The 27,965-nt window shown below is 40.3% G+C and overlaps 1 protein-coding gene across 6 annotated transcripts in view; it reads left to right on the plus strand.

Annotated features, from left to right (window-relative positions):
• The window catches only part of col18a1a (collagen type XVIII alpha 1 chain a), a 74,868-nt gene that overhangs the window by 23,132 nt on the left and 23,771 nt on the right, over window positions 1-27,965 (plus strand). For 2 of the 6 annotated variants that reach the window (XM_005925784.3, XM_005925785.3), the window contains exons 1-4: window positions 12,025-13,006; window positions 19,946-20,487; window positions 23,292-23,375; window positions 25,534-25,605. In XM_005925784.3, the coding sequence (XP_005925846.1) occupies window positions 12,121-13,006; window positions 19,946-20,487; window positions 23,292-23,375; window positions 25,534-25,605 (1,584 nt within the window). In that variant the 5' untranslated portion in view covers window positions 12,025-12,120. The other 4 variants (XM_005925787.3, XM_005925786.3, XM_005925788.2 and 1 more) reach the window with 4 other exon arrangements.

Consider the following 27,965-nt stretch of genomic DNA (forward strand, 5'->3'; position numbering starts at 1 on the left):
AAAAAAAAAAGCCACAGTTATAGTTGAAGTGCATAGTCACAGTGTTTACCTGGTCAGTAGCTCTAGTAAGAAGTCTAAGGACTGTTTTGTTCCAGTTTATCAGAGGAGAATGCAACTTTCCTGATTTCCTTTTGACTCCTTGGGGATCTTTTTCCATCTATCTAAAATGTTTTTGATTTCTGTTAGCGGCATTAGTCATAAGGTCCTGAATGGATTGCCATTAAAGTTTTACCTGAGGCAGGTCTTGGGCCAAACTTGCTAATCATTAACTTTTGAAGTCATCCTATAAGACTTCTTTACCATCATGAGGGCAAACATGGAAACTGCATGCTTTGTCAAATGCATATCCTATAGAAATAAGAAAACTGGGAGGAGACGCTGTCTTTATGAAGTCATGACAGTCTCCCAGAATATTCCAGTTCGGTTCATGTGTAATGTAGAGGGAATTTTCAGCTCTGCTGAAGGTATGCATTCACGAAATGCTCTTGTTTTAACCTGTGGTGATGCCTCCTGCTGACCCATGAAGTACTGCTCAAATAGCTTCTTCTTCTTTTTTGCATAGTCTACAGATATCAAACTTCCCCTCCCCCACCAAAAATGCTATTGGGTAAAAGCCCAGTCATTCGTAAATATTTTTCTCATTTCCGTGCTCAAATATTTTTTTAGTAAATATGTAGCTTTACACGGTGAGACATTTTAAACCTGGTGACCCTCAAACCCTGCCCATGCCAGACAAGAAGTGTCTGGATTCCAGGTGTGGGAGAGTCCCTCTCCATTCTTTTCATGCCCACAAACCAGGTAAATGATTTGTCAGAGCAGGATGACCCTTCACTTCAAGTTCATGCAATGACTTGTTCTGCTGTAGATTTGAGGGGAAAAAAAGTGGGTGGGTGGGAGTGGGGAATTCATTTTAGGATATACAGTGGATTTATGATTTAGAGAAAAAAAGTTTTTAACTTTGTAGTTTTTTGCTTATAAATTGTAAATAAATAGATTTATTTAATAAATACATAAATAAATGAATGAATGAATGAATGAATGAATGAATGAATGAATGAATGAATAAATAAATAAATAAATAAAAGTAAATTATTAACTTGAATTTTCTGTCATATAATTTCAGTCTCATTTACAGCCCAAAGCCTCGGACTGCTTTTTTCATACTCTCGGCTCTGTGATGTCATAGATGAGGGGCTATCCCTGATATGGTTATCTCAGGCACACACAGCAAAGAAAGCTTACCCACCCACTGTTTGTGAGGGGCAACCAATCAGAAGAAGGCTTGGTTAATGTGAGGATGGCCTTAAAGGGAGAGGAGCTAAAATTAGATAAAGAATATTTTAACCTGTAGGTCATCCAGAGTTCCTCTGCTACAGTCAGGGAAGAAAATATGGTGTTGAAAATGACGTCATAGGTTCCCTGAAGTGAGAATTATAGCAACTATGAAGGAATGTGATGTTGAATAATGGTTAGAGGAAGCTATTCATCTAAAACTCCCGCGTGCAGGGTGGCTCTTTCCTGAGGGTTACCGAAACTAAATATTTAGGGTCTGTTTCCCATGACGACCTGGATGGACTGTGTCATCCTGCTTGCCTTCAGCACCGGCTTCCTGTTTCATATGCGTGTGCTGTGCGTGCATGTGCAGACTAATGACAGTCCTGTGACCTTTTGACTGTAATGAGGTCTGTGTCCTGTTAGGCCCCATAATTAATCCCTCACTGATTTGGTCTCCCTCTACTGGAGGACATGGCAGATGAAACTCTTCCCGGTGTATCTGAATTTTTCACACTGTGTAAAACAGGCTTTCTTTTTGGCAGGGGTTCAAAAGTAATCGTATGAGCTTCAGTCGACACATTAAACTCGTCAATTCCCATCATGTAGGAACCAAAACATCTAAACACATGTTTGTGGGGTTTTTCTGGGCTGTCCCATCAACAGCCAAAGTGTGTTTGAGTGTTGTGCTGAAGGCTTGACTGACGCAAGATTGTAGCAGAAGGAAATAAAAACCTTGTAATTACTCTAGTAGCTCTTTGAGCATTGATTGAAATGTTGACTGTGGGAGAGATAATCGTTCCCCTTCTTTTCTGCTACACAGATACACTTTTAGTAGCAGTTTTTTTTTCTTTTTTTTTCAAACATGCATATTTTGACTTGAGTGGCTGTTGGCACTTGACAGGCCTCGTGTACGCTGTGTTTGGTTTTCCACAGGTGTGTTTTTGTTAGGCGAGCAGTAAAGTTTGCTTTTGGTCATTTGGTGAGGCCTGCAGCGGTAAGCATGCGGGGAACTAAATTTTACATGTCATTGTAAACATGTAACGTATGTTAGCACTCATTCATTTACACCTGTAGTTGTCAGCAGGAGAGGTGCATGACCGGGACGCATGTTGATCTCCTTATGAAAGACATTAAGTACAAAGTTGGCTGATGCTGTCTTGCTCGTGTTCATTAAAAGTGCACTTGGATTACTTTTATTCCTTATGGATTTATAAAAAACTGAAGTGTGGAGGAGTGGAGGAATTTTTTAGCTTCTTCAGGGAAATCAGAAATGGTTTGAGAACCACTAAAGAAAAAAAAACATGTTTTCATCTTTGAGGCATTAAAGAAAGTTTAGCTTTAAATACACCTCAGTATTAACCTGTTTATAGTATAAACCTTAAGAAAGGATTAGTTTGAGGCAGGATCTCAGGCTTCTGTATTCCTCTCCAGAAAGTTGTGGCCCACTTTGTGGACAGTAGAGGGAGCTATTTCCCCATAGCTACACATCACCGCTGGGGGTGTGAGCTCACACCAACAATCAGATTTTCATTTGTAGCCAGCTGGTTCAAATTAGTAGGTCAGGAAAATAGCAGACATGCACATCCTAGCACCTTATAAACGCTGTGCTGACGTTCTGGTTCTCCACTGCAAACATTCACAAACCGGCCACACAACTTGTAAATTTCAAACTCAGCCCAGCGCACATTTAAATGAAGAAACCTTTCAGCTTATCTCCCCTCCACGTACTTCAGTCAGCCAGGTTTTCGTTTCAGGCAGAAGATTCAATTCTCTGTCTGTCATTAGTTGCGATAACAGCTGGCAGGCATGGTGTTGAAGGCCAATTACAGTTTAGACATTTCCGGATGCTCTGACTTGACAGTGCGCTAATTAGTGGAGTCGTCGCAATTACAAGAGGCCTCGAAGTAGTCCCTTTGGAGCTGGAATTTTTTTAAAGATCACCAGCAGGCAGCAGGCTCTGAGCTCTTTGGTAATTTCCTGCATTGCACCTCCTTTTAATTACTCTTATCATTTGCCTGAGTGATGATTGAGCAGAGTGGAGCTTAGAGTGGTGCTTGTTGGTCTTAGATCTTACTGGTTTAGTAGACTTGGGTTACAGAAACACTGTTTGTAGTTAACTCTCACAGTCACTGTAAAGAATTCGACTTGCTGGTGCATGAGTAGAGGTTCCCAAAACATACATGTGTCGTGGGGTTTGATTAAATCTCAAGAATAAACAAAGAACCAAACTCTTAATAGCCAACAGGGAATTTTATGGTACATATACTTGACATGTTCTCAGGGTTAAACCCATGTATGGAACAGTTATCCATCTTTGATCTGCCCTGGATTGATGCTAGTGTTTACTGAGAAAATGACATTTCTCTAATGCAATAATTATGGTAAAGCATGGGTGTCTGTCTTCTATCGCATATACGGTGCACGCCTTTACCTCCTTCCTATACTGTAACAGTTGTTTAGGCACCACAGGCTACATATTCCTCTGTGTTTGTGGAATGTGTCTCTTTCAGAGTGACAGCCAAGCTGTTTCTGCTTGTCTGAGCAGGACTGCGTGGATCCCTGCAGGGCTCTGTCTGTCTCTTTCTGCAGGATACTGGGTCGCTCAGTGCAAAGATGCACCCTTTAAAAAGAAAAGAAAGAAAAAAGCAGTGGGTCTTTTCTGCTGCTTTTCAGCACATAGATTACGCACAGCATCTGCAGGGATTTCATGGGGTTGTACCTCGCCATGTGATGAGCTCCTAAGTCTTCTTCCTCTCTTTGAAGATGGAATAAGTGACGAGTTAACAAAAACAATGTTGGAGCAACTAGTCAGTGATTTAAAAAAGAAAAGAAGCTTAAGATTAGATTAATAGAAACTGTAAACACCCCTGATTAGTCTTGGGTTTGGGCCTGTATTCAGTTAACCTGCATGTCTTGAAGGAGTAAATCTTTTAAAGGACAGGAACAAACTGATGGTTGGGGAAGCTGACTCTCGTAATGCTGCGGTCTCTTTATATCGGGCAGTGGCAGAGGATGACCATGTCCATTTTAAACGATGACTCCGCCCCTTATATGGGGAATTTTAGCTTCTTCAATCTGGGTGAAGATTTGCAGTGAAACAAAGCATCACAGAAGTAGCTTCATCTGAATTGTCCATCTGACTAAACTATGGGAAACTATGCACATATCTTTTCCATTTATTCATTTTTTTAATGGGAAGCTATTTATTTATTGTAGTATTTTTAGCATTTGGGGCTTTTTTGTATTTTAGCCTGAGGGTTATGAAGTTGTGGTTTTAGTGAAGCCGGGAGCAATGCTTATTTTCTGCGTCTGGTAGAATAGTTGCCCGCTCTATTAACAAACCTACCTAAACGCATCAGCAAAGGAACCTGAATCTAAACGTGGAAACGGGTGTGGGTTAATGCATGCTTTAGCTATCAGACATCACAGCTTACAGTTTGTGGCAGTGTCAGTGAAGAGCTAACAACACATTGTTAGCTTACATAATTATGGCTCCAGAAAATGCCTGGTTTCACAACAATACATGTGTTACTCATACTTGAACAGCAAAACATGAGCAGCACAGCCAACACCAGCTCATAAGTGAAGAGAATCTCTGACAGAGCAATCCATCAGTGTCTGGGCACGAGTCTCAACTCAGGGTCTTTTCTTGGTATTTGTATTACATCTATTTGTTGTATTATATTATAATGTTACTGGAATAACCGTTAATGTGAGCTACTCCTACTTATGGCTAATTCACGTGCAATTAGAAGACGTAAGTCTTAAGAAACCTTCTTCATATTGAAATGAAACCCAATGTTATGTTTGCTTTTCATCAAGAGATTTTTGATGCTTGACTTTTTTTGTTTCTTCCTCTTCATGTTGAACTTCACTGGTTATCTTTTCTGTTAATGGTCAACTTTTTAACCAATCAGCAATCAACCTAAGGATTACCACACTGTGCATTGCTTCACGTGTTGGCTGTATTTCCATAATCCCTCTCTTATTGTGCAACCAAACGTGCAGCCGTGAATTTGCCCCAATCCAGAAACTCATCCATGAAGAGCGTGCATTACACGGACAAGATCCACCCGCATGTTTCTATTAACGGGTACTTTACATATGAATTTAAATGAGAAACCAACCACGAAATCGACCAGTCACATGTAGTAGAGCTATTGAGCCAATTGCCAACTTTAAATACTACCTCCATATTCCACTTCCTGATTCAAGTTCATTGGAGTGGAAGTTTCTATGTATTCTGTATGTTTAATTATTAATTTAAGACATTTTAACAGTTTCTAGTTTACAACAGTTCAGATGTTGCTACAGGAGGCATTTAACATGGTACCCTGCTCCTACAGGTCACTCCTGGACTGTGATAAGTGTCTGTGGGAAACAGGACTCTCTTCCCTCCTAATGTGATAGCTGTGACCTTCTGACCTCCATTCTTATTAGCCAACCCCCACCTCTCATTCCCTGGCTGTCTCACACACACACACACACACACACACTGACATACATTCAGCGGTTGGAGATCCTGCAGATGTAAGAGGATGTGATTTGAATTAGGTTCTTTCATTCTGACTGAAAGCCAGAGCATAGTGGCAGTATAGGAACACTATCTACTATCTGTCCATCTACAGCTGATAACTTGAATTACAAGCCTATAGCACACATGTCCTGAAACAAGTGCTTCCCAGGCCTAACCTTAGGCAGTGGATTACTGCACTTCACTGACAACTGATTGTGCTTTGAAACTGGGTAAAAATAGATTCTGCTTGCAGTTTTTTCTGTTTTGGACTCAGCTGTTTATCACTGTGTTGAAACCTGTTGCTCGGGGTTACATGAGAGAGCTTTTCTGTTTGCAAACAGGGACTTGCAGCCTGCAGAGAGAGAGTGGAGGCATGGTGCTGAAGATTATCAGATGATAGTATAACAGGCGCTTCCTCGTGCTTTTAATTTCTCCAGTTGATTCATTTTGAGATGTACTGCTGCTCGACTGTGACATGCTGGACTGATGCCCTCGCAGCTGCAGCTCAGACACGGGTGTGGTGTGTGTTTCAGCCATATGTTCACTATAGTTTGTATATGTTTTTGTCTGTTTTTGTCCAGCGGATGTATTTCAACCATATGTGGCTTCGTACTGGGGATGTTAGGATGTCCTAATTAGTGTGTGTCATTTAAAACTCCCAGCTCTCCCATTGCCGTGGAACGTAATGCTTGTATAACCACTAACACTGTGACTACACCATGACTCATAGCGAGAGGTTAACAACTCTCACATGCTGAAATAACATAGGTGCATATGGAGACAAGGATGTGTAAACGTGTGTGTGTGGTTGTTGCCAAAAGGCCCTTTAGCTGGACTGCCCACATGGTCTTGTGTCTGGTTGGGGGTTATTTTTACCTTTAGGGTAATAGAGACTGCATAGAAAGTCGATGGTGGAACGCATACTTTTCTCCTCTGTCAATAGTCTAGGCTATTGTGTTTCTAACTGTTATTAAATGATTCATAAATGCTATATTTAGCACATCATACAAATTGTGAGTCTGCACATGAAATGCAATATCTGAATGACAGTCAGAGTGGCGTAAAATAACGATGCGAAGTGACGGATAATTGGCTGCCTTCGGCCTCTTCTGGATTATGTTCAGAAGCTTTTTGTTGGTGTTGTAATTAGTCGATCATTCACTTCCCATTGATGGTCTCAGTCTTCAGACGCGGTCCTGGTATTAGGTTTCATGCTTTTGTCTGTGCATTGTGAGGACAGACACAGGGGAGGCCTGGAATTTCTCCTCCTTAAACATCTGAGGCATCACAGAAATGCAAAGGAAAAAGGCCTACCACCGTGCAGGATCTTCATAATCCTATAATGCATAGCCGATGTACCTTCATTACCTGTGGAGGACCCGAGACTTCTACCTCATGGCCTTCCTAAGCACCACCTTTTGTTTCACATTCTTCATTAATAATTTCCCCTAGCAAGTGTAGTTCAGATTTTTAGCCATCATTTTAGGTAATAATTTCAGCTAACAGTTAAATTGTTATTGATGCTTTTTTTTATTTAAAAGAAAAATAACATTTAGCAATAAAAATCAATTGCTATCTCAACAATAAGCTAATCAGCTGTTTCTTTATTTTTTATTTCAACCTTTTTTAACATTATTTGGACATTTTATTCCTTCATGCATTCATACCAGCTGCTATTTTGTAATCCATATGCATTAGTTTTAGTTAACTAGTGACTGCTCAGCTCAGACTGGTTTAAGTCCCTTGTTTGTTCATTTATGAATAATTAGCTAATATTTCCATTGCATGCATGGGTAGTGCAGAAGTGCTCCCCTGGGTACCTCTGTTTAGATTCTTTTCTGGATGGATCCAGATACAGCGTTTAGGGCCAAACCATAACAGTAAAAACTGATAGATTTATAGTCTGAGTCCACATAACTGTTAATTAAAAACAAAAACATATTTTAGTATTGAGAAATGTGCATCGTTTTAATTTCTTGTCTTGCTAGGATATCCACTGTTCCGTTAATGTGTTTTTGTTAATGGGTGAACTGGTCCTTTGAACAAGTAGGAATCCCTGCTGAGATTATAACCCTCTGTTAGTGTGCAGGCGACCAGCACGTGACCTTAGTTAAAGGGCGGCTCTTATAGAAGACATGGTTCAACTACACATAAGCAATTTTGTCAAAAGCACCTGTTCCTTTTAAATGTATAAAAACAGGTTGTTTAACGTGCACGCCTATTCTTGGCACATTCTAGTGCACCTTAAAGGCTTTGCTGTTTAAATGTAGGGCTGATGCATTCAATGAAAAGACTTTAACTAGTCTTGCAGTAGTTTTCTAGCTTCCAGCTGTGTTGTCTTCTTCTTTTATGGTTTGTACACATATTAAGGACACATATTACTTTCCACATTTTCACATGTTCATGATATGGAGATTGCCTTAGTCTAAAAGACTGATGAATGTCCTGCATTTTTTAATAAATAAACTAATCATTTTCTAGTTGTAGTGACAATCTTGACAGGGGGGGATGCATTACACGTTGGACATGCTTCACTGTCTGGCAAGTTCTAATGAAAATTTTAAATTGCGTGTCTTTGACTCACACGTGAATACACCCCCGGGGTAATTCATTGTCATCTTTAGAAAAATAACACTCCTGGTGATTCATTTTCTTTCACGCAGTTTCTTCTTTTTGTCTGGATTTAGAACGTCACGGAGGTTTGCTATCTGATTTAGTAAAGGAAACATGAAGGGCTTAGTTAAAAGAGCAAATCTTGCTGATGGGACTCCCCACAGTCTGTGGATCGTGCAGAACAGCTAGGTTTTTGTTCATGTAAAGGATGGATGGATTAGGCAGGGAATGTACCACATGATGTTTCTATTCTGCTGAGATCAGGTGAAATTTAACTTTAACTTTTCTGGGGGGGAAAACAGCAAAACCTCTGCAAAGTCTAAGCTACACCATAATGAAATGCACAACCAAATGCCTGACAGAGGATTTCACAAGCTTTAGGCTAATCATTATCCATCACAAGACTCGAGTCTGTTATCCTAAAGTTTATTACCCAAGTCGCTACCACAAACTTTGGGTTTGTTTCGGTCTGCAAGACAAAGATTATCGAGCTTGTCTGACCAGTGCTCCAGACTTTCAGTTCTTTCTCAAACATTTTGTGATGGACTATGTTGCACAGCAATGCTTAAAACTCAACTTCTCAGCCCTTCTGGAACTCTCTCGCTGAGCCTGAGATCTCAGAACTCAGTTATCTTTTTATAAAGTAGATAAAATCTCTTTTTTTTTTTTTAACTTGCTTTAGAGTATTCTTTCGTCTTTCTGTCTTGTTGTGTGCTTTATTACTTACTCTTGGGAGTTATTTCCCCCAAGAGATCTTATTACAATGACTTATTTAGTCAGAAGCAAACTTCTTATCATATGATTAAAGATAACAGTTTCCTTTCATCAGGATGGAGAGCGTGAAAAAGCTTGGCCTTGTGTGAAATGAGCCATACTTTCCTTCATAGGGTAACCAGTTAACAGAGCTAACCATCTTCTGCAGTTTTTATGAACTCTTTTGCATTAAATGTGTGTTGTTGAAGACTGCATTGCTCTCCTGGCGACACCCTACCAGGGCTCCAGGCTGTGGCGGTGTGAGTGTCATCATTTCACATGGTTGCATTTGTGCAAGTGCATGATGATCATTAGTCTGTTTCGGTGCGCTGCTGGCACAGCCAGCTACCGTCACTGTGGTTGAAAGTAGTACTTTATCTCTTTTTCATGTGCTTAGCAGGTGATGATGAAAGAGTGAAAGACTCCATTTAAGCTGTTGTAGTGTTTTAAAGATGAAGCAGTCTGGAGCTGATTACTGTTTGCCAATGAAAGGTCCCGGCTCAGACACTTATGATGAAAGGAAGTGCAGGTGAAGGGAGGAAGAAGTGGAAATGTGAGAAAGTGCAGAACAGAAAATGTATATCAAATTCTATTAACCATATTCGTGAATGATGCCCATTAATAAACTTTTGGGACAGGAAATTTTACTGGTTCCCAGAAAAGTGGGTTCCAGCCTGAGCTCCAGCTCTAATGAAAGATCGGTGCTGAAATGGATGAATGTTCTTCTTCAAGTAATCAGTTCTGAGAAATAAATCCCTGTTGATGCCAAAGTTTGTGTAACCTTTTGCTTTTTTTTTTTTAATTCCTGGATTTTGTCTTTAGCACTCCCTTAAAATTTTAATTTTAAAGTGCAGCCACCTTTATTTTCCCCACCAAAGGTTAGGGTTGTGTAATGTTTACACTTGATCTACACATTGTCATTTAGTACTGCACCACACCAGCTACACATAAGTAGAGCGAAAATTGAGTTTTATAGTTATAGTTGAAATTGCTAAATGATAAAATCAGATAATGATAGAAATGTTTGATTTGAGTTTTGCTGCCTCACGTATCAGCCACATTGATCACGAGGCGGATTTTGTTCTTTTGTAGCACCAGTGTTACCAGTGAAAAAGTTAGTGTAGGCCCCAGTTTCTATAGTCCAGACACACATAATCCTGCAGGCAGGGGTCAGTTGCATCGTTAGTGACCCCAGGCCGAGAGAGAGTGTTACAGGGTAAAGTTGTCAAGCTTGTGTCAAGACATTTCCCTATATCCATGTGGGAGCTTTGTGGAGATGACCTTCTGAGTTCCCTTCTATCAGCAACTGAAGCTGCAAGCAAATGCCAATGTATAAGAAAGACACTTACGCGAACCTCCTGTTCCTTTTATCGCTAAGATCCCATTAGCAGTCGTCGAGGGTCTCTGTCAGCTAGCCCCACGGCGATATGAGAAACCAGTCTGGACAAGAAAGCGAGGCTTGGATTACTGTGTACCCACAGAGCACTGAAAACAGGCGTGTAAACTAGACTGAACAATAAAGGGCACCCTGTAGACAAGGGACAACTAATGCACAGACAATGGGTTATGTTGGAGCGCTTAAGCTTGTGAAAGAAAATGGGACCAAGAATTTGCATTAAGAGATGATATTGATGATCAAAAAATGGACATTTCTCTTTCTTTACATGAGTGTTGACTGTCATTTGCAGATATTCCATACAAAAATACAATTACGCCAATAAATGACTGTTGTTAGATTATATTTAAATATAACCACACCACAATGGCAACTTCTTTTCAGTAATTGGTGGCAATGGACCAAGACTAATTCAGTCTTTGAGGGATCTCAGCACCGCTCCTTGTGCTTCAAGCTTGTAACAGTATATAATTGAATCTTTTTGTTGGAATGTGACCACAGTTTACATTTTTTTGTAAGTCTGTGGTTTTCATATTATCGTAGATTAACAAAGCAAACAAATCAAGGGCAAATTGCTCCTGTCTGTAAAACACTAGAAAGCATCAGTATTGTGCTGTGAAAAGAAAGGCTGCTGTAATTTCAAGGTATCAGTCAGCAGGAGAGCTCGCTTTTCATTGCTGTGACAAAGGGGGAAGGAGGAGTTAGGGGAATAAATATTGCCAGAGCAGCCAATACGGAGACCACCTCCTCCTCCTGCTTTCCCTCTCTGCACTCTTTTGAATGGGGCACTCCTCTTCAGTTCTCCTCTCTGTTTAGTGAAGTGTGTGTGGAGACAGAGCTGAAGGAACAGTGTGTGTGGAGTGACTGTGTGGACATGTCATAGTTCACTCTGTGAGTCTAATCGAGCCGGTGGACGTGGTTAAGACTTGACATTATGGTTATGATGAGGATCCAGTTTGGACTTGTGATTTTGTTGGCTCAGTGGGTGGTCCACTCTGATGCCTGGCTGTGGTCCTGGACTGATACGGCAACTTCAGCCCCAGCGGTAGACCCCGAGGGATCTGGCAGTCCAGCAGGTAGTGGAGAACCGCCGTCAGAAACTATTGCGAAAATTGGAGAAGAGATCATTGATGAAGGACATCAGATGGAAAAAGCTGTGCAGACTTTGGATCAGACTCCTGAGGCTCTTAAACTGAACACTGTAGTGTCAACAACAGAACCAGAGAATGAACATGAGTCAGAAAACTTTGCTACAGGGATGTCATCACACACAAGTAAACCTGGTAATGCCACATCTTCACCAATAAGTTCTGAAGGATCTGAAAACTCAACCTTTACAGGAAATGTAACAAGACTCAGATCTGACTTTGGATCTGAATCTGCATCAGACAATGGGTCTGCAACAGGAACTGAAACTAGCTGGCGGTCAAGATTTGGAACCCACAAGGCTCAAAAAGGTGCAGTAACGAACACCACTCGTAGTGAGTTAGATGGTAGAGTTAGTGGAGATGAGGACCACAGTCTTGGCAGCACAAAATCAGGGCAAAGTCTCGAGTCCACCAACAACATGAGAGGAAATGGAAACAGTAGTTCTAGTTCAAATGCTATTGACTTCAAATTAACAATATATTCACATGAAAGCCAAGAAGATTTATTAACCCCAAATGTAAGTAAAAACTCCCTAAGGACTATTGAGGTATCTAAGGATCATCAACAAGTGAAAGTTACTCATTTACTAAGTGGTAAATTTATGGCCAACCAGGAACTTGTATCTAACCAAGCATTACAGAGTAGCAAAGCTCCACTTGCCAGCCAGGTACTTTCTACAACTAAATCCCCCCAAATCTCTAAAAGACAACCACAAATAGATAGCAAGAGCCCAGACACGACCTTAAAATCTATAGGTTTCCAACCCAATAAATCACTGATAATAAGCCAGAAAACTGGTCACATCCCAGATGCTACTCAGTCAACAATAAGTGGGAGAAAACTGAACCAAGCAATCTTGTTCAGCCAGACAGTTGCATTTAGTGAGCCAACAACTATAAAACAACCAGAAGTAGGTAGGCCAGCACTGGATGCTGAATCCCCACAATGCTTGTTGCTAGACACCGCTCTTCCTTTCTGCTCCTCCATGGCTGGGCAATGGTTTGCCGTGCCCAATTACTTCAACCAGAGCAGTGTGGAGGAAATCCAAGCACTCCTCAATGAGTGGGCTTGGCTGTTGAATTCTCAATGCCATCATAGCGTGGAGTGGTTTTTCTGCCTCCTTTTGGTACCAAAGTGTGGCTCTTTGGCCCCGCTGCCTGTGTTACCTTGCCAGAGTTTCTGCGAAGTCTTGCGGGACAGTTGCTGGACGCTCCTGGATGAGGGACGCCTCCCTGTGGAGTGCCACACTCTACCTGATGAGGAGGAGGATGGGTATCAGTGCTTGTCAGTTAGTAACCAGAAAGGTAATTACTGGCTCAAATGAATCTTGTTTTGGGATTCATTTTGAACCAGTTTTGAAAATCCCCCCCCCCCCCGAGTCCGTCTGGTATTTTTCACACTATGAAATACCCTCTCAATTAATCAAGATTTGTCCCTGTCAGCACCGAATGAGATGTATTAATTAATGATTTCCAATCCCAAAAGAGCATGCATGCTTATTTTTAACTTGAAGTCTAACAAGCATGATGCCAGTACTTTGTTTAACCTGCTGCATGTATATGTGCTGTGTACTGTATGTGACTTACCTTGTGAAGGTCATAGTATACCAGCACCCCCCTACACGCACGCACGCACACACGCACACGCACACACACGCATGTATTTCCTTTTTGAGTAATTATATTCAAAGGGTAATACTTTGCTCAGATGATAATTATTTGCTTTATTACAGTAATGTTATATGTAATTATATACTCAGTCTTGCCAGATGAAATAATTTCAATTCAAACAACCTTTCCAGTTTAACTACAAAGCTCTTAAAGCCAGACTGTAACACAAGAAAACACAAGTTTGCAAAAAGATTATTTTGGCTTTGCAATTATCTGGCATAAAATACAAATGTAATTATAATTATTTAATCATATTTATATAATTTTCTTGTTTGGTTTTTTTTTGCATTGCATTGCAAGACTAAAGAAATTGTAGATGCCTCTAATGAATGCATCTCAAACTGCAATCTTCTCTGATATGTGCATGAAATGTATAACTTCAGGATATCTCTTTTGACAGTGAGTGGTTTGCAGGCTTGATGTGCGTTTGTCTGTTTAGGAATGGACACAGTAGCTTGGCATGCATGGGAAGCACTCATATTTGCATCAGTGCTTTTTAGATATGTGTTAATTTTTAGAACAAAATATTTCTCAGAGCTGGACTAGGATGACATATTTCAACAGGTAAAACATTTTAAAGGTGGAAATAAAAAGAAATTAAAAGCAGCTGTTTCTCTCCTGCTGTGGTTGTACAGTTTAAAAAGGTGCTTTATAATCAATATTTTATAACAAATGATAGGATGGTTCTGTCACTCAGAAGTGTTAAGGTGTAAATTTCCAAAATTAACTAGTAGTTACAAATTGCTGATAAATATTTAAAGATTATAAGGACCAGTGTGCACTCAGCTGTCCTCTCAAAGACTGATATGTGCAGCACATGCCCCTAGTGACCATGAAATGCTGGAAAAAATGACTCATCTGTTTATTGCCAGTGGGCACCGATTCATGAGAGAAGTCTAACTCTGTTTTAGATGATCTTTTTCTAGAAAATCTTTTTTTAAGCCTGTTCCCTGATGCTGCACTTCTGCCCTGTCTCCCAACACTCTCCGTTTGTATCTCTGGGAGTTCAAGATTGTCTTTTTACAGCTTCAGTATCTCTGTGGCAGCTTGTTCCACTGACAGACATGAGTGAACAAGATGTTTCTGGTTCCTGGACTAAGTGACACACATGAGCCTAAATAAATTTGAACTGTTTTACTTTTGGTTTATTGGCAAATGAAGTCATGGAGGATTAGGGTACCTTTACTGGTCGTCAAACTTAAAACATTATTCTGCCACAACTGCACGCACGTTTTTTTTTTTTTTTTTTTTTTATGTTGTAGACACAGTAATGCGGAAAATGCAGACAGGCCTGCAGCACACTGGAAGGATCAATCGTGTTGCCGCCTTTATATCCTGAGGGCAGGTTTTGTTGCAACTCTAGAAGATAGTTCATCACCCAAGCATGCACGTTGCTTGTGAAAGTTGCCTCAAGGTATAACCGGAGTGCTCTCAGTTACTCTAAATCATTCTGGGATAGATTGAAATCCACTGCAGTCAACACCATCTGGTATGACTCAAACAACAATCCACTGAAGCACATGGCTTGGTTAGAGTGATGGCTGAATAGATGTGATGAAAAGCATTGCTCTGCTATAGAGTTACTACTGCACCTATAAGGTCTCCTCAGGCCCAAGTGCTAAGGATATGTAATAAACTTTAAATTCTACTGTATGCTGCCTGTAAACAACTGCCTACTGATTTTATATTCTTCCTAATAACTAAATATGTCTCTTCCTGTTTCTTACTGCAGCAACCTCTGCTCACGCTTAAGGTTACACATACTGTAGTTGGCCAAGAAAATATTTTAAAGCCAAAAGTGCTTTATTTCTCAGTTTATTTGCCCAGTATCTTTCTCTAAGACTGTGCCCACCCGCTTACAAGCCTTTCAGCTTCTAAACAGAACCCTTACATGTAGTATCTGAAAAGCCTCAACCCCACTTTACTATTTCAAGTTTGGGAGGAGGGCAGTCATACTCTCTATTTTGTCTTTGGCCTTAAACCAGCACACTCCTACGTCATGCAAATATAACTTGTAATGCAAATGTTTCATGACATGCTGCCATCTTGGTCAGTTGATATTTTGGGTGAATTGAAGACAGACCCGCTGGCATGGGTTGAAAAATACAAAGGAACAGTTTATACACTAAAATTACTGACTGCAGTCTTGATGCATCCAAGTGGGAGATTCATGTGGGGAGTTTGTTTGAGGGTGGTGGGAAGGGAGATTGTTTTGCTTTTTGGCCTTTTTAGTGATGATTTGCATGGTTGTCTCTTCCCAGCTTAAAAGACGAGCAGTCAACCATGTCAGGCTCTGGAGGTCAAGCTTAGTTAATATTTAATATTAAACCATATTAATTTCTAGCAGATTGGAGTTTTAATTGGAAATTACAAGCTATATGGGCTGTGCTGACAGACCTACATGTTACATTTTTTTAATGCTACTTAAATGTCTGTGAACATTTTAGCTTATGTTTTTTAGCTAGTGTACTTTCTTTGGTGTTCTGTATGTTTTTTAACACCATGGTTCTACTGAGCTGAGACTGATCTTTTATCTTATGACAAGAGGAAGGCCCAAAGCTGGCTGCAGTCCTTCACTACACTGCTTGCCAGGGAATCCTTTTGACTTGGCTCTCAGGAGGGTGCCAATTATGGGCACAGTGTGGTCTGACTTCTTTGCTGGCAGAAACCCGTTGCCCCCTCTGGTTTGTGTTGCAGAAGTACAAAATGAGAATGAGGCTGTGTTGCAAAAACAGAAAAGAACAAAAGCACCGGGATGTTTTAAGCTGGTTAAGTTCTTAAAGTTTTTAATGGTTTACCAGAGTGATGTAATTGTGAAATTCTGGTACTGGTAACCATTTAGATCCTAATCACGCCATATTTGAACATTTATCTAATTCAATATTATATCCATAAATGTCTTTTCTTCTGATGGGCTCATATGTCATAGTCAAGAAGGCCAATACGTTGGCTTAAACTGTCCCATCAACATCAAGCTGACACGGACATCGATACAGATGTTCAGCCTTTATATCCTGTGCACGTTTGAGGTGCTGTCTCTACCATTTGTATAGATGCATTTGCATTTTTTCTTTCTGTAGTTAAAAACACATCTGTGAACACAGCAGCATGGGGCAAGGGGGTGTATTGCCTAAAAAAATGTTACTTCACAGGTAGAGAACTGAGCTCTTTTCCAAAGAGTGAATTTCACAGCTGGCGGTAGACTCGTGCTCCTTTTTGTGGTTTAAGAATTAAAGTTTAGTCTTCAGGTTGAGTCAGGATAAAATCTCCTTCCTGGACTGTGATGTGGGTTTGTTCTGAGCATTCGATTTAAAAAAACAAAAAGTGGACTGCAGAACGGAAAGAACTTTATTATTTATTTATCTAAAAAAATCAGTGTTTAGTTTTTATTTCTTAAAACTACATTTTTTCTATATTCAGTTCTCAGAGTATCACACATCCTTGACAAGAAGAAGATTAAAACAAATATTATACTGTTTTAAGCAACAGTGTAGCTTTATATTAAACTTCCACTAATCATGTGATCATGTGAGCACAATGAATTTGCTTTACTTTAAATTGTCTGAGAATTGCTTCACATATATGATTCATGCTGCAGATGCACAAGGATTATGGTGAAAAAAAAATCATGGGACTGTAATTTCAGCTTTCAGAGATGAACTCTGACCCTCCAAACACAGGGTCAGACCACTGCCCCGCCTTCTGTACACTGAGGGGAGAGATCGTTGCCCTCGTCTCAGCAGGCCTCAAGGGATGTTTTAAATGCTGATAGATTTTGTTGGGAAAAGCCGCACAGTTTCTCACTGTCCAGATGTTTGAATGTTTTCCTATGGTTTATACAGGATCTTGTGCTCTCCAAAGCTGTGCGTACAGCTGACAGTGTATATACAGCTTTATCAACAGGGTACCACAAAGTCTGCTACACAGTCTTGAAATGTGAAGAAATGAAAAGGAGTCAGTAAGCGGTCTTCCTGACAAGACAAACTAGCACCGTAAACCCTGCAGTGCTCCATTCATCACAGATCTTTTCTATTCCCAACTGACCTTGAAGCTGTCAGCGTTTAACAAAAGCTATTTAAGAAAACCTGAATTGAGATTGCACTTAAAATGCTAATGGTGACCTCTCTGAGGCCCCCTACAACTTTTGATGTCTGAGATGGAATGGCTGGTTGGCTCTTTGCTGACAATGCAGACACACTAAACCAGATTCAGTAAAAGCATTCCTCCGAAATCCTAAAGCAGGTCAAACCTTTCAATCAGCTTTAGATCTGAAGATGACATTTTAAGTCTCAAAATGGCATTAAGCACAGTTGCATCACAGTTGCATCAGGCTGTAAATGGAGATACCTTTTTTGGTCAATTCTAAGCATGGCTCAAAACAGTGCACATCTGGTCGGTGTAGCTCATTGCTAATAGGTGAGATGTTTTGCTAATTAGGGGTTTGGAAAGCTTGAGTCCGTGCACGTTCCAACAGCATGTCGGCTTTTTATTTGTTGAAGGAATCAAAATCAGATGCTTGAAATCCAGGTGAAAGAGAAATTGCGAGGAGTAGACGGTGAGGTCATATCCTCAGTTTGCACTGCAGAGAAATGCTGCATGCAGAAGGACAACCAGGATCTGTGTACACATTCCACCTTATTACAGACCTTTCATTTTAATTTGCACACAAATCAAATCATTCTCTCCACTTTGCTTGCAGAAAAAATACATTGCATGTTCAGTTATGCACTGTGGCTGCATTAAAACTTCAACTTCCAACTGCTTCAGCCCCCAAAGCAGAAGGATTTACAATTCCCCAAATGATGAATTTCCCCTTTGAATTATTACAAGGTTTTTACCTTGTTTAAAACCACCTTGGCCGATTATGCACAAGACAGCGAGCCAGGATCAGACATGTCAGCACATGCCCACTGAAGGGACCCTCAAGGTGCCTCATTCTGATTTTATCAGAGTAAACATCTGGTCAGCCGGGTGCAAACCACAGTCAGTGACCTACGTCTGAGCTATTCTGAACCTGGAGGCCGTTGTGTCATCCTGTGGTGATTTGTTTCCCTTTCTTTTTTAATTTGGATAGGTTATACTGAAGTTTTGATTGTTTTGGGACTGTAAATTTAATTATTAGTTTTGATGTGTTGGCTTGTAATATGGCCTCTAACCTTCTAAATGATATAACGACTTTGGCTATGACTAAGTGTTTCCCAGGCTCCAGTAAAATATTTATCAGTCTTTGGACTTTACTTATATGTCTGTTGACATGCATATATGTATGTGGGTGTACATCTATTAATGGTCTCATCCGCTTACTGATAAATCTGCTCTAGAAGTCTGATTGGTGCAGAGAGGAACTGCACAATGGAAGGTATTTTTATTGCCGTCCTGTTGCAGCTTGACTGGGTTCTCTGTTAGCGCAGATTCAAATAAATGCATCTGCAGTCCTCCGATAGCGAGCAGAATATTCAGACTGGTGTTTATGATGGTACTGAAGAGAGCGGGATCTTCGGCTCAGATAAAATATCTCGTGTGTTTAGGCTCTCGACGCAGCCAAGTGCTGATCCAATTGATCTCCAGCACTCAGGCAGTGGAGAGGCTTTGAACTGAGCGATAGAGCTTGCTCGTTAGTCACCAGGTGGTAAACCAAAGCATTTCTTCAAAGAATCAGAAATGCATCACATGTTGTCCAAAAACAGTCATTTTGGTCATTCTGTTTTTAACACATGGAAACATTTTTTTCTTTTCTGAGAGGGGGAGGGGGGGGTCAAAGAGCAGAGGTTTGGTTTGATGTCAGTACATCAAAATCTGTGTCCACAGTGCATGTGCATGAATACACATTGCTCTTTGTGTTTTTTTGCCTTTCTTAAACACTTTAAATTATGCACTGACTTTGCCAGTGTCGCCAAGGGTGATGGAAGTGTCAGCACAGACATGCCGGAGGCCCAGCTGTTGGTCCCTGCAGTGCCCCAAGTCATGACATCTAGCAGATGTCATGCAAGTTTTGCGTATTTTTTTTTTTTTTTTTTTTTTGTCAGTGTCTTCAGGAATGATGCATAAATATTCATCTGTTCCATAGTCTGCATCAGGCTTTTCATCTACTTCCACTGTGCATGAGTAGAGGATAAACCTTGACAAGGTTTCTTTCTTTCTTACTTTAGGAAGTTCTTGCTTTTGGTGTGAAGGACTTCCAACATCTGAGAAAGTGTTCCTTTTCTTACTCTCGCGTTTTCCCTTTTTTGCAGATGTTTTGCTTTCCATATTTTCAAGTAATAAAATCACTTGTTTGTTTGTGGTCCCTTGAGAGTAGCTGCTTTCCCCGGGCTTCTAGGAAAAAAAACATGGTTCGCTAAAAGCAGATGTGGTACTATTTACATTCTCACATACATTTCTTTACAAAGGGCATTGTGACTGATTCAGCTGCAGTTAGTGCAAGTACCCGTCCTGCCTCCATCACAAACATCCACATTTTGTCACCTACCAACAGCCTCCTGGTCTAACCCCTACTCTGCCATGCTGCCCTCCCTTTAAACCTCTGCTGTTTTATGTTCACTGTGGCCTGACATCTTGTTTCTTTCCCTTTAGAAGACAGTGGAGTCTCCCTGCTACAACTGATTGGAGATCCTCCTCCAAGTGAGATCACCCAAATCTACGGACCAGACAACACCCCTAGTTTTGTCTTTGGACCGGATGCCAATACGGGCCAGCTGGCACGCGCCCACCTCCCAAACCCATTTTATCGAGAGTTTTCCCTCATGTTCAACCTGAAACCCACCACTAACCAGGGCGGGGTCATCTTCTCCATCACGGATGCTCGGCAGAGTATCATGCATGTGGGAGTTAAACTGTCAGCCGTGCAGGACAACAACCAAAATGTCATTCTGTACTACACCAAGCCCAAGTCAGCTGAGTCCTTTGAGGCAGCCAGGTTCCTCGTGCCCTCTATGACGAACACCTGGACCCGTTTTTCTCTCGCAGTGATGGACGACAAGGTGCTATTCTACTTCAACTGTGACACAGACCCTCAGGTGGTGCACATCGAGAGGTCAGCGGAGAACATGGAGCTGGAAAGTGGTGCTGGCGTCTTTGTTGGGCAGGCTGGAGGAGCTGATCCTGATAAGTTCCTGGTGTGTAAACAGGCTTTCACCTTTTTAACCAAAACACTGATATAGTAAATACAATACATTTATTTTATATCCTTTCATAACAGGTAAAGAACTATCTGTCGATTGTGCATCGAGTAAATCATTCCTAAACTAAAGCTTCATACAACCAACATTAACTTAGAGACCGGATTCCTGCTGCTTGAAGTCTTGGAAAGGTGCAGATCAGTGTTTTGATTTTTCACGGTTGTTATTATCCTGTGAAACATTTTGGCTGAATAACTCTCATGTGATCCAATTGCTCAAATTGCCTACTCCAAACCAAAACATTAATGTCTGTATTGCATCACCATCATCTGTAGATTCTACAAATAATTGGAAGACCTCACAGTAGTGATGTAATTAGTGCCAGTCGTTTGACTGGTGTACATCTCAGCGGTTGGCCACCACAACTGGCGGCCTTAGCTGCAGGGGTTGCAGTAGTTCAACCATGGCTAATTACACATTTTTCATTCTGCCTCTGAGCATGCAATTATTTTAAGTTTATCAACACAAAAAACAAGAGAAGAACTCAATATAAGAACTGAGTTATTTTTCATACTTGAGATCTCAATCAATCATTGCAGAGTGATTGTTTTATATCCATGTAATGCAATTATGCACTCTTTAGTAACAGTTGTGATTAAAATCGCTGAAAAGATTTATATCTTTGAGCCTTGAAAATTCAACCAAACCCTTTTGGGTGTGGAACAATCTTTCATTTGTGCAATTTTGTTTTTGGAAAATAAAAAATGGAAGCTTTTTAGATTTGAATTTCAACACTTAATAGACAACACTCATGAAAGTCATGCATGACCTTATATTAATAGACAAATATAAGTATAAGTGAATCATTTTTGTCCCAGTTTCCACTTTTTTTAAGGTTACATCCATCAAGACTGACGGAATCTCCTACGTTCCCCTGGAAACTGATAGAAAATAAAATGAAATGGAAAAGAAATGTAGAAAAAGGGAAAAAATGATTTGCCTAATATGGGCACTGTTTTCAGCTTCGTCCCAGACTGCTCTCAGACTTGTATATTGGAAGCTTTCTGGTTTCGCTCTGTTGTGGTATTGACCAATCACGTTTGAACAGTGCTTTGGGCACGGACATCAAAATACCAGAAATGTAATAGTCCGTACCAACATCAGCAGATTTACATGATTCTTGATACCCAATCTGTGCCGTGGTTTTTTTTTTTTGGTAGATGCTGCACCACTTCTTTAAAAGTTCGAGGTATATGAACACCAACACAAATTTATTTCAAATTTTATTCGTCACATATATAGTACATAGTACAACATGTAGTGAAATGCTTGTGTCTGAGCTGCGGAAAGGCTGCAGACATAGGGGCGCCAATCCAGGCCTTGGTTCTAGCATGGGGGGGTCTAGCCAGGACCCTTATTGGATACCGGGTGGGAATTGAACTTGCAACTCCCCCTCCAAAGGTGTGTAGTCTAGCTGAGTTAGCTTAGACATTTATAAAATGCTCTCATCAGTTTGTCTTCTCAAAGAAAATAGTAACATGCATTTCAGGACCCCATTAAAAAGGATCACACTTTGAATGTTGTTAATACGAAATAAAAGTCTTCCACCTTAGATACTTTGAACTGACTTTGAAATATATCTGAAAAGCATGACAGCATCGTGCATACATATACCATCTACGATAACTACTGCTCCCTATTCAACATAATTTGTCTAACACATCCATTTGCTAAAAGCATCTATTTAATGAAATTGTTACATAAATGATGACACAAGATAGAATTTTGTTAAATATGTATTTTTTTTATTTTTTTTTTTTCAAACGACTACGTCCCATCTGGTTAAAACCCCTTAAATCTCGAGCCATCTCCCCGTTGGAAAATCATCTCTCGCTTCCTCTCTCAGCTGTAACACTAGTTTCAGTCTTTTTTGATGACTGACGATAGCTGCATATGTTGCTGAAAACCTAAAGCATATATATAATCCTAAAGCAATTTTTTTTTTTAATAATCTGAGGACTTTTTTCCCCCATGTGTTATGTGTTGACCTGAGCATGGCCCTAGGGCTCCAGAGGTCTTGTGAATTTAATTTCCTTAATCAAATCAAGACTTGGCAAGCTCTTGCAAACATCTAAATATTTATATTTTGCATTTTGAAAATGGACATTCCATTCTAAAGGGGGATTTAGAAGTATTTTAAGTTCATCAGAAAACACATGCTGTAGTGACAAGTTTTGACCTTCATGTGAACAAAATCGAAGATTTATTGTGAAGATCTGAAGCAGTAAAGATTAAAAGGGACATCCACAGTATGGAAATGTTACTGAATAGGCCTTAAAGGTCTGTGGAGAGACTGGGTTAAAATGTCAAAGAGCTCTTTATCTTCAAAGTTCTCTTAAAAAATCCATTTGACTCTTTTTCTTGGGACATAAATGTGTCCTGAAGAAGAGTTGATTTCAAATAATGCCACAGCAGAGAGACCACCTTGACATCCACAGCTAATGAGCCTTTCATAGGCAGGAAGACGGTAAAAATGCTATCTGCGTGAGTGTCCTGTGTGGGAACGTATCAGATGGTGTGTTTGAGGCACAGATAGTGGTACTTCACAGACAGAGACATCAATAGCCCTTCTGATTTTGTGGAAGGGGAATTCCCTAAGAAATATAATTAAATCAAAGCACTGCTGAAAAAGAAAAAGCATACATGTTCTGGCAGCTGTACATGTTGTATATGTGAGAAGAAGAGCTGTACTGTTCTTTTATCATCAAACATTTAAATATCACATTCATGTTTTGCAACAGGGCGTGATCGGTGAGCTGAGGGTGATGGGAGATCCCTTTGCTGCCAGCAGGCACTGTGAGGAGGATGAAGATGACTCAGACATTGTGAGTAACAACTTATCACATACATACTGGATGACTCACTACACTGAACTCACTGGACATATGGCATAAACTCGTCAGGAAAGTGTTTACAGAGGTAAAGCTTCAGTGCTGTTTTCACATAGAGTTCTATATTTCCAGGTTGGTGACTAGTCAAAAGAATGCCAGTTTAAACGTGTTAACATTGGCCTGCAAACTAACCTGGCATCATGCACTCAAGGTTATGCATGGTGCAAAGTGCCACAAATATCTGTATAATATTATTTGATCAGAAGTTTTCCTCTAAAACTGTATGAGTAGTTTGATTTTTTTACAAAAAGGGTGCTGTGCTCACACCAGATTCAACTCCGATAAATGCAATGCTACCAGCATTAGCTATGTGTGCACAATAGTGGCTACATACTGCAGTGGTCTACACATTTACTTAGTAGACCCAAATCTTTTTGGTGTTCAATCACGAAGTCCACCTTGTGTAGAAATCTGTCAAATCAAATATACGTTGCTACCTGTTGTGACGACTCTTGAATAAGGAGGCAGACAAACGTATGCTATGTGTATGTGGTAAAATTTAAACAGGCTGCACAGTTTGCATTCGCGCTTTTTGTCATTTTGCAGCTACCTTTATAGTTTGGACAGTATGGCTTAAAAAAAATTAAGCTGACGATAATTCCACTTTGTAAAAGTAATCCAATCCGATCCATGTTTAAGATCTGTAATAAAAAGTTTTAAGTAATTTTCAAGGCTTCAAATTCAGATAATTGCACATTAGAATTTTTTAAAGGATGTGCTGAATCCCAGTTAAAAAATGAAATGTCCCAGCTTTTGACCACTTGTGTCTTTTAACCACTAATATCAGGGATAATTAGCTAGCTAGCTATCTAGCTAGATAAAACTGTCTCTGGAGTAGTTTTTGGAACTGGCAAAATGGCCAGTTCCAAAAAGTTGCTACATTATGTTTATCACAGTCTCAAATCAGGGTTTTTTTTTTTTGTTTTTTTTTTTTTTAGTTACAGCCAGCAGCATGTGTGTGCAGAAGAATGGACAGCTAATCATCGACATAGCCAAAGCTAATGATTTATTTCTGCAGTTTTGAATCAGTTAATCATGACTTTAAAGGAAATAAGAACATCCAAATCGTGGAAGAGATATCCTACAGTAACACAAGTGATGCCATTTTACTTAAAACTGATGCTTTAGTTCAGTATGCAACTTCACTTAAACCAGTAAGACCCTACCCATTAAAAATAGCCAGAAAATTCAAACTTTTTGGATCGCATTTGATACATCGGGTGTTTTTGGCAACTTTTTGTTAACAACAATGTTAATTTTATTCAAAAAAAGAGAGTTTTGTCCATAACATTTTGAAATTATGGCAACTATTAATCAAGTATCAAATATGATACAAAGGGCATCATAGGGTTAAAATCACCAGTAAATCTGTAAGGGCTGTAAGTCTGAGAGCAGCCTTTGCACCGCTGACCCTGACCACCCAGACACAAACACAGGTGCCTCGCCGCAGCCCACCAGCAGCCTTAACTGTTATTTAGTAAAACATTCACAGCTGTTCTGCTCACCCAGACCACCAAAACCATGTCTTTACTGACAGAATAAAGTTTGTAACTTTACTGCTTGTTGTCATCAAATCTTTTAGATGTTGTTTGGATTAGATGAGGGAAATCACAGGTTTCCCATTTCAGGATGTGCCTTTTATCTCCAATGGCAACCTAACAGCTGTTTCCATGTTTTGTCAACACATCAAATACGCTGATATATCAAGAAAAAGCTTCTTACTCTAAATTAGTATAGCAAATATGTATGCCTTTGACTTACTGGTGTTAATGCAGACATAAATTCTGTGTAACATGGAACCTAGCCAAGAAGGTAACACGAATACTAGATTTACGACAATAAACACAACACGGTCGAGCAAAAGAGGCCACATACGCTGTGACTGAGAGTGCAGGAAGGAAAGAGCTTCTGGTCTTAAACTATATATGCACACATATTTTATTAAAACTCTCCCACAGATCAGAACATTTCTTTGCACACAGTTAAAAAGGACATTTTCAGGTTTATAATGGTCAGAGCACTGAATAAAACCAAGAGCGTGGTCTTGTTAACAATAAAATGAAGTGTAAAAATGTATGATCGGTCTCCTCAGGCTTCAGGGGAAGGAAGCGGTTATGTGGAAACCAGACCCCCAAGACCAGGCACGGAAAAACACACATGGACGGTATGCAACATCTTTTGTGTATTCTCGAGTTTCTTTAGTTCCTATGAAGGTTTATCTTTGTCACTTTGCATTCTGCTTGATCGACTGCACTGCTATTTTGCTTGTTCCTCTCGATGCACTGTTGTAAACATGCTAATGAGTTTGCTTTAAAGTTGTGGATCAAACGTGCACAAGAATGCATTAATACATCATGAGGATTCAAGCCGGTGATCAAGTAAGACACGGACACGGAGTGTGTGCAGCAGACTGTGCTTCTGTAAACTCAGTGTTGAATATACCACTGATGTCTCAGATTACTCGATATAAGTGAGTGACCACTCATCCCCCCGTGGGAGATTAAAAACTGCTGAGTTGATGTCTGGAACACGAGCTGCTTCTGTCATATACATTTAGGGACAGAGCTTTTACAAAGCAAATTTTAGGAGAGCATCATTCAAGGCATGGCTACATGGTGGTTGACAATGACCAGGTATGCTTTCCACATATAAACTTTAACTTGCCATGCAGGTAAGTCAGCTGTTAGCAAACTAGATTTGGAAATCATCTCTTTATCACTGACGCTTTACTGATTTACTAGTGGACAGTTGTCTTGACCTTTTTTTTTTTTTTCCCCCAAACATTCACTCACAGCTAACCGGGTAGCTCGGCTCTTCCTGTCATGTCAGGCCGGCTAGCTTGCTGAGCCACTGTTGCTTTGGTGCTCATTCATTCTGGTCTTGTGGTCAGATGAACTCCAACTCTAGTGTCTTAGATGACAGCTGGCCAAGACACAAGAATCCCTGTTGTCCTCTTGAGATCTGCTGCAACACAGCAGAGCAGAACACGGGCTACAAACTGCAATCCAAGACCATGCAGCTGGGGTCCATCCATGTGATGAGAGTCCCTGTTAAGGCAGCTCATTCTATTAATCCATCATCTTATGTTTTTGGACTGGAGTGTCTTATAAATGTATTATTTAAAACTTTTTTTGAGAAAGCATGCATGTGTAACCACAAAGATCAACACACAGATCAAAGCAGCACGCCTCCTCTGGTCTGTCCAATTTAACGTGAACCGAGCTGAGGCTTCAGAACCATTAGTCTGAGGTTAGAGACAATCTACTCTAAATGATCTTGTTTTTGTTTATTGGTGCCCTAATAAAAAGCAATAATTGCAACACAAGTTCTGAGCTGTTACGTTCTGTGTATGTGGAGCTATCGCTGGTTCAACTTGTAACATTGATCAAACATGGCCCACTAACATTGCTGGGTTCACTTACATGCTCATGTTGTTCTGCGCATGCATCATCTATGACTATCTTTTAGTGACTTCCATCACCTCCCTTTTTGTCACCCTCTCTATCTGTAACCTCTTTGTCTTTCTGTCTTCCTCGCTCTGGTTTCTGTCTCTCTCACTCTCATAGATTCCACAGTCACCCACTCACATCTTCCCACCCTCACAGATAGCCACGCAGGCTGAGAAGCTAGCACAGTCCTCCACCCTGCACTGCCATGCGCTGTGCTTGCACGCATGCACTCCCACTCACAATTATAGTGAAGCGTTAGAAAAACCAGATGTCAATTTGGACTAAATCTGATCCAAGTTAGAGGCCCCCGGCCTCAAGGCTTTGTTATTCTGACTGGTTTCTCAATCAAACGTGTGTACAGGAACTGACAGGGGTGGAAAGAAAGTTGGAGAGGGCAGGTACCTCCAGTCGGAAGTATCTCCATCATTACAGGCCTACATTCACTGCCTTAGTGCCTCGCAGCATTTACAAAGGGGTTTTTTTCCACCTTCGCAGACTTTTACTAGCATCATATAATATACAACGCAATTTAAAAGACAACAGCTGGCATTTAATGTCCACATGTTAGTGTTTTCCATCTGATGATGATGATCTGTTCACACAAAGTATAACTTACACTCTGCACAATTGTCCAACTGGTGCAATTTAGGCAAGTCTGGGCAAGGACAAGTTAGACAGGGAGAGTTGTATAAGTGAGACTTTCCATTTTGTCATCCTGGAATTCACGGTGATAGATGGGAGAGCGAGTCAGTCATCCTTAACGCTGTCACAGCTGGGAGTGAGTATAGAAGAGTATAATGCTTGAAACAGTTCGGTGGATTTTATCAATTCTAAATGTGAACAAGTGCACACTTCTTTCTAAAGTTCACGGGAGGACTTGATTCCTGGGTTTATCTCTACATGTTTCTCCCATTTCAACTATCTTAGATATGAAAGCATGCAAATAACGGTTCAATTGTTCAGCAATGAAACTGTGAACCTGTGAAAACACAATTTTATATTTAGAAGGGAGAAAACGGTGAACATTCAGACTGATACACTGAATGAACCCAAATCGTGTAATTAGATTAAATGG

This window comes from Haplochromis burtoni, unplaced genomic scaffold (genome assembly GCF_018398535.1).
Source record: "Haplochromis burtoni strain Fernald_Lab_line unplaced genomic scaffold, NCSU_Asbu1 Contig_87, whole genome shotgun sequence".
In the NCBI taxonomy this organism is placed as follows: Eukaryota; Metazoa; Chordata; class Actinopteri; order Cichliformes; family Cichlidae; genus Haplochromis; species Haplochromis burtoni.